This window comes from Helianthus annuus, chromosome 10 (genome assembly GCF_002127325.2).
Source record: "Helianthus annuus cultivar XRQ/B chromosome 10, HanXRQr2.0-SUNRISE, whole genome shotgun sequence".
Lineage (NCBI taxonomy): Eukaryota > Viridiplantae > Streptophyta > Magnoliopsida > Asterales > Asteraceae > Helianthus > Helianthus annuus.
Window position 1 is genome coordinate 93,504,079 of NC_035442.2, and position 8,194 is coordinate 93,512,272.

At 37.8% G+C, this 8,194-nt stretch overlaps 1 protein-coding gene across 1 annotated transcript; it reads right to left on the bottom strand.

Annotated features, from left to right (window-relative positions):
• Positions 1–2,534: 2,534 nt before the first annotated feature.
• Positions 2,535–3,254, bottom strand: LOC110882384. The gene has a single exon (XM_022130418.1). It carries the CDS (start codon positions 3,252–3,254, stop codon positions 2,535–2,537), a length of 720 nt encoding a protein of 239 aa, XP_021986110.1.
• Between the last annotated feature and the right edge of the window lie 4,940 nt (positions 3,255–8,194).

Here is an 8,194-nt window from a genome sequence, read left to right on the forward strand (position 1 = left end):
ACACCTTCAAAGAAACTCAGCCCACTTAGGGAGGAGGGGTGTCTAACTAGGAGCCATGAGACGAGTTGTAGTGGGTTGGGTGAGTACATTGTTGCAAGCACTATGGGTACCAGTGAATTTCAAGATTTGCGAATTACACAACCTAAGATTAAGCCATTACGAGTTACAGTGGTTGTCGGCTCTCTACGCCATTGATTAGATGGTAGTTGTGTGTTGAGCTAGGAGAGTGCCCACTCCCTTATGGGTACAATTGGGTTGATGAGTTAGTTTAAATGAGGTAGCACAATATGATTAAATGGTAGTATGGTTACTTGTGCATAATATTGATTATGACCAAGTTGCCTTCAAATTCCATATATGTCGTCTTTTTTTCTATTCTTTAGTGTCCATTCTTTTTTAGTTGACCGCTAGATCCCATAGGACGTCTCACATCAAAACAATGAACCAATCTATTAACTATAAGTTGAACACATATTGTGATTGGTAAAAAAACAAACATCTTCAAGTACATTATTGTTAAAATTCTTTTATCTTGAGCACTAGTTCCCATAGGACGCCTCACATCAAAACAATGAACTAATATATTAAATGTAAATTGAACACATGTTGTGATTGGTAAAAAAAAATGAGATCTTTAAGTACATTGTGAAAATTCTCTAACAAATTTGTAGTAAGTAGCATGTATCGCTTCCCACCATCACGTACAAGTGCCCTATAAATTGGTATAATTAAAAGTACTTGAATGTTATCATATGATATTTCATCTCTATATGCTAGAGTATCTCGTGTTCCTTCTCCAATTCCATCTTCTCTTTAACACATCATCCATATGAGTTCCACCTCCAAATCCATCTTCAAAACATCATGCACATCAACATGTTCACAAGAATATGAGATATTTTTTTTGGGTAAAGTGTTACACCGGTAATTCTATATAGGGTAAATTACACTTTTCGTCCTTTATGTTTGTAGCGGGTTGCAATGGATGACCTTTAACTTTAATAATTACAATCACAGTCCTTTATTTTCAAAACCTGTTACAACTTAGGTCCTTTGACTCTAACCTGGTTAAAACTTTCAGTTAAATAAGGTCATTAGCAACCCATGTGAGGGTAAAACAGTCATTTAATAAAAAAAACAATGTCAAAAATCTAAACCACCATTATCATCTTCCTGTACACTCTCTCTCTCTCTCTCTCTCTCTACATTCAACTTATCAAACCAAAGATGAAGATTCACATCCCCAAGCCAGAATGATATAACATCCTCAATCTGAATCTCGATCAAATAATTCTTGTCATCCAAAAGAAGCCCCAAAAATAGAGTCAAATCTATATCATAAGACGGAAGATTAAAAGCTCCGATTGACACAACCGGCTCCCAAAACAGTGGGTAAATTCCACCCGTAAATATCACCGGAAAAGGAACCACATAACGTGGATGTATAATCACTATTACTGATCTGTGTATGATCCTCAGTAACAAAGATGAAATGCTTCCTGTGCAAGCAAATGTGAATGGTGGGCCCAGGTGGAGGTCAGAGGATGCAAGTGATTATGAAGAACAGCAGAGCCCTGGCGCTTCTTTAAAATCACCCTCAAGAGGATTAAGAAGAAGCAGGCGTACCAGAAGATGACTCGTTTCAATATTTTGCAGATCTAAAAACTGTCCTTTACACACCCCGATGATCCTGTTCGGATTGATTAAAAGTAGAGGACGATTAATAATACTCAGTTTCGGTCCGCCTTTTGGCTGGCATAATTTTGTACCTTATGATTTCAAGACGATGCTTCTACGAGTACAAACTGTGTCGTAAAAGGGTCAAATTTGGAATTTGTCAGTTGCTTTTTCAAATCTTGAAATCATAATGGAAATGGATTTGGGTGTGCTGACTTCTTGTGAAATTGCTTTTAAGACAGCAATTCTGCAGTTGTGGTGGACTTGGGCCAATTGGGGTATTTGGGTGTGTTGAGTTCTTGTGCAATTGATTTTCCGAATAAACCTGTTGTTTAAATTTATCAATTGATTTATGGTATATCATATTGGCTTGTGTGGATGAGAATCTTCATCTTTGGTTTAATAAGTCGATTACAGAGGAGAGAGAGAGAGATTACAGAGGAGAGAGAGTACAGGAAGATGATGGTTTAGGTTTTTGGCATTCTTTTTTCTTATTAAATGACTGTTTTGCCCTCACATGGGTTGTACATGACCTTACTTAATTGAAAGTTTTAACCAGGTTAGGGTTAAAGGACCTAAGCTGTAACAGGTTTTGCAAATAAAGGACTGTGACTGTAATTATTAAAGTTAAAGGTCATCCATTGCAACCCACTACAAACATAAAGGACGAAAAATGTAATTTTTCCTTCTATATATTCACAACCAAAACAAAACAAGTAGTGAGGAAATGCCCCCACTAGTTCAAACACAGGACAAACCCCTGTGAATGTGAAACAAAGGAGAAAACAAGAAAAAAACACCACCAAAGTAGACCAACTAGACAAACATCTAGAAAAAACAAAACAAATAGTCTCTAATCAACCGCCATTGTCGATGACGCTATCTCCATGAATCCCCCAATCATCCAGCAAGCTCCTTACTCTAACCGTGTCTTTCAACTTCATACCCATTAACTTGTAGCGAACAGTAGCTAGAATTATCTCACATAACACATCTGGTGGTTTCGCATGATTCTTGAAAAGTCTAGCGTTCCGTTCCTGCCAAACTATGTATGCCGTCGCCGCAACAACTATTCTACTAACAAAATTGATGGCAGACTTTGAACTGGCCCGAGACGAAAGCCAAGCAACAATAGTATCCCATTTAGAATCCACTAAAGCCATCCCCCCTTTATTTCTGACCGAACACCAAACTTGGGATGAAAATTTGCACTCATAGAAGAGATGGGCATGAGAATCAACATCCGCATAACATAACAAGCAACACATCATATTCATGTTTTTTCGTCTCGCAAAATCCCATTGTAAAATTTTATCTTGAGTCAAGAGCTTACCACGCATGATAAGCCACATTAAGAAAGCATGCCTCAGGATGCATTGAGAGAACCAAACAATCTTAAACCAATCCACATCGGCCTCCCTGGTTCTGATCGAATTCCATACTCCCGAAGACGAGAAATCATTCAGATCATTACCATCTTTCCAAAAAACCTGATCGCTAACATCCGGATTAACTTGTACGAGATCAATTTGATTAAGGACAGGGTATAAGTCTCTCCAAGCCTCTGGTAAAGCCATATGCCATCACCATAAATGTTCTCAACCCTGTCACGAAGATTAAAACCAGCTCTGGTAATAACTCTCGGAGATAAGAACTCACATAGCGGCCCACTATTACACCAACTATCATACCAGGCCGAGGCACTCTTGCCATTACCGATTCTGGTCCAAATGTATCTTCTAAAAACAGATCGTAGCTGTAGGAGTTTTCTCCAACTCCAACAGCAATTTGTAACAACCTTGCAATCCCAAAAAGTATGGCTTTTCAGCCAATAAGAATGGATCCATTCAACCCAAAGAGAGTTTCACTTAGAAACAATGCTCCAAACATGAAACGCCATGAGCGCTTTATTCACATCACCAATCCGACGAATCCCCAGCCCCCCTTCATGTTTAGGAACGCAAACAGATTTTCAAGCAACCTTAGCTTTCCCACTATTAAAAGAAGACTGAGCCCATAAAAAGTTTCGCATTTTATGTGACATTTGTGCTTGTAATCATTATGAACAGTTCAATTATCCATAAAACAATGTTATTTTATCCCAATGTTTGTTTGGTTGTGTTTTACATTTTTCATATTTTGACTTTTGTTCAATTTCAAACTCTACATTGCTTTCTGGAGAGTTATACGCTAATTGGTGCTTAAACGTACTCAGTTTAACGCGACAAATACTCCGGAACATCAACATATACTCAACATACCTTAAATAACCTTTACATAACTTAGAAATAAGTTTTGAAGGCTTTGGTATGGCAAAAACAAGTTAATTCGCTTACAGGGACTAAACTTGACAAACTGCGAAAGTATGCCAATTTGAACTGTAACGAACATTCCGGAACATGTCCATAAGTTAAACATACCATAAATATCCTTTATATAGCTTAGAAATAGGCTTTGAGGGGTTTGGTATGCTAAAACAAACTTTTGGGTCATTCAGGGACTAAAAGTGTCAAAAAGTGCACAAGTTTGCACTTTCGCGCATAACTTACGTTCTGAATACATCCGGACATCCAAAAATTTATGTAAGCATCCTAATATTATGCCTTAGTGCTTGGCATGAGAAAAATCCATTCGTCGCGTCATTCGGATCATTTTTCGCGCTTATGCGCATTCCGTCGTAATTAAGCGAACATCGTGATCGTACGGCCAAACGAACCAACATCCGGAACATTTTTGAGCATGTTTCATGTCCACAATGTTTAGGCATCATTTTAGGGCCTTAAAGATGGCTTTACGGGCCTTAGAAGTGTCGGAAATGGCTTAAATACGCAACAGGGACCAAAACTGCCAATTCTGAAAATATGTGCAGATCAGACGGGGCCAGGCGGCCCGCGTGAGTTTGGCCTGCATATTGAGGCGGGCCGCGTGGGACTATCAGACCAGATTTAATGTTGAATCCACTTGTAGTTGGCCTTTCGTTCGTTCAAGGGGCAATGCCCTTTCACCCAATTAAGAGCAAAGGGCCATTTTCAGTAACCACAACATTTTGACAAGTGGACGCTCAAGATCGTGGCACGAAAATCAAGAAACGATCCTAACGGCTCTACTTTTCCTATAAATACCCCCCCTTGTTGCTAAAAACTCACACAATCTGATCAAAATGCTCTAAGTTGATGCCATTGCTTCATACTTGAGCTCTTTGATCTAGATTAGCATTCGGGGACCCTCCGTAAGTCTTCTTTCATTCTTTTATTCTCTTTTCGAGTTCGAAAGTCAACGTTTTGTTGACTTTCTGCATTAACCAGCCTGTGGTCAACATGAAGTTCATTAGAACTTCATAACGTGAGCGTGATCACGATGGTTATAGTCCGTAGTGACTATACCTACTGATTACCACGTTATCTAGGCTCAGTGACGAGTCGTAGTTTCGGCCAAAATGTGCATTCTTGCATATTTTGTAACCAAACTACTCGTGAGCATCAAAGCCGTTTGTTTTGATGCCAAACCTGTTTTCTAAAACTTAGTTAAGCATGTTCTAACATGCTTAGCTCGTCACTTTTAGTATAGTGCTTATATAGGGTCGTAAGATAAGCGATCTAAACCATCGCTTATGCTTTCGAACCCGACCCATTTGGTCGATCATTAGGATCCGACCAAACACATTAGGTGACCATAGCTATAACCTTCCGAGGTTATACCTTGTGGTCGCAATGTTAGGCGTTCCGAACGCGTTCTACGCGAACGACGCGTTAGGGTAGCATAAGCTACCTAAACGGGCCGTGATAGGGCGTAAGCACTTAGGTTAGGTTTCATTTTAGTATGTAGGCTTTTTTAAACCATATTTCACGACTCTCCATACTCGTTTGGTTTACAAACCCGCATACTATCCGATCCTTCCGATTTGGTCCGGTATATTAACATAGCTACCTATTAGGTGCCGTTTGATATCCCGTGATCTTTAGCATTACTTGGTTGTTATACAAGGAATTCAAAGCAATCTCAGGTGAGTACATTGAACCCCTCTTTTACTGTTTTCCAAACTGTTTTGGGGTGAAACACATGTGCCTATCTGTTACATTCATGCTTTCCATGTTTTCACATCATATGCCTGCTATGTTGTTAGTACATTATAGTACACGATTTCATTACATTTCATGCTATGTATGCCCATTGTGTGCGTACTTAGTACATTGATTTACATTACATTCCTGTTGCATATGTTTACTCAGCATATGGACACATTGATTTACATGAACATTTCTGTTGCATATGTTTACTCAGCATATGGACACATTGATTTACATGAACATTTCTGTTGCACATGTTTACTCAGCATATGGACACATTGATTTACATGAACATTTCTGTTGCATATGTTTACTCAGCATATGGACACATTGATTTACATGAACATTTCTGTTGCATATGTTTACTCAGCATAGCATATGGACACATTGATTTACATGAACATTTCTGTTGCATATGTTTACTCAGCATATGGACACATTGATTTACATGAACATTTCTGCTGCATATGTTTACTCAGCATATGGGCACATTGATTTACATGAACATTTCTGCTTCGTATGTTTACTTAGCATACTTAGTACAATTGTTTACATCACATGCCTTCATTTTGTTATGACATTTGGTTTGTTTAACATGGGACAATACATTCATTAACATTAGCTATGCCGTTCGTTAGTAGGTAGTGGTACCATAGGAATTGACAACTCCCGTTCCTGAAGTCCTGGGTTTGATAGGATTGTAAGGAATGACCGAATTCGATATACATAACTTAGATAAACCTTTAATTTGTTTAAGGGTTTATCGCCACAGTCTCAAGGCTTGGATGTATGCATAGTTTACAATACCGCATAAATGTTAATATCAATAGAGCATGCATTTTTCCACAGAACATAACGTTGATTTAAACCACGTTTTACTTCAACGACTTGTTTGTGAATTTTACATATGGTTTAAGTTGATACATTTCGCTTACCATACATGATACATTTTGGGATACACATTACATGATTTACATTGAATATAAACATGTTGACATTAACATACACATTTGGTGGTTTACATTGAACATAGACATTTGACATGATTTACACAATAACATTTGGCAATTGAGTTATACAAGAACAATCTTACATGGTGGATGGTTTGGGTAAATGGTTTGAGTAACGTGGAGTATGTAATATGATGCAAACATGGTGGATACGCCGCTGGTACTTCCTATATATAAATGTTTGTATAGTATTACATATCTTAGCGTTATCTAAATCATTTCAGTTTAGACATATAACATTTTATACAAATAACATACTTTTCATAAAACATTGTCTTACAAAACAACTTATCTTATTCAACTCATTTTACTTGGTTACTCGTTTAACCTTGCACTTATCTATACATATCATTTGATATAATCGTTTTTTTAAATGGTTTACAAAGCAAGACAAATTACAAGGTTCATGACTGACTGTTATTAAACATTTCTTTAAACTCAAGTCACGAATCCCATTTTCACAAAACCTATGTATCTCACAGGCATTTTTATGCTGACGTACCTACTTTCACATGTGTTTTTAGGAGCTGTTCCATAAGATGTTGATCACGATACTAGGGCGTACCTGTGCCTTAGAGACTAAAAATGAAGATAGAACTAGTATAACTATGTGTTGAATTCTGTACTTCCTTTTAAGACAATGTAACACCCGTGTTTGATAAATAAAATGAAACTTTAATTTCCATGGTTGTATAACAATTAATTCTGTCCACAACACTCCCCGGCGTTTCCGCCGCGGTTGCATGTTATACGCGGCTGGGGTGTGACATTTTAGCTTCTAACTCCAAAATAACCCGAGAAGGCAAAATAAAAACCGAAGACCAATAGATATACATAGAAGACAGTACCGAAATAATCAGTTGAAGTCTACCAACAAATGACAGAAGCTTATTCTTCCAATTCATGATACGATTCTCCAATCTCTCTACAAGAATACCACAATCTTTATAAAGAAGTCTTGACGAAATGAGAGGAACACCCAAATATCTAACAGGCAAAGCACCCTCGACAAAAGGCATAAAACTTAGAATAGCACTTCTGGTATGATTAGGAACATTGCAAAAATAACCGTGCTTTTCTGAATGCTAGGGATTAATCCCGACATCTGAGTAAACTTCAAGAGAGACATCATAATACATCTAACCGAATCAATATCACCTCTAGCAAACAAAAACAAGTCATTGGCAAAACAAAGATTAATAATTTGCTGCTTTTCACACTTGTTATGAAACCTAAACGACGAGTCAATCCTAGTAGCATGCTGCAAGATACCTGTCAACATTTCCATGACCAACGTGAACAAATAAGGAGATAACGGATCACCTTGCCGAAGACCACGATTTCCCCTAAAGTAACCGTGAATATTACCATTAATACAAACTGAATAGGAGGGGGTCTCGACACACAGCATAATCCAATCAACCATTCTACGATGAAAAC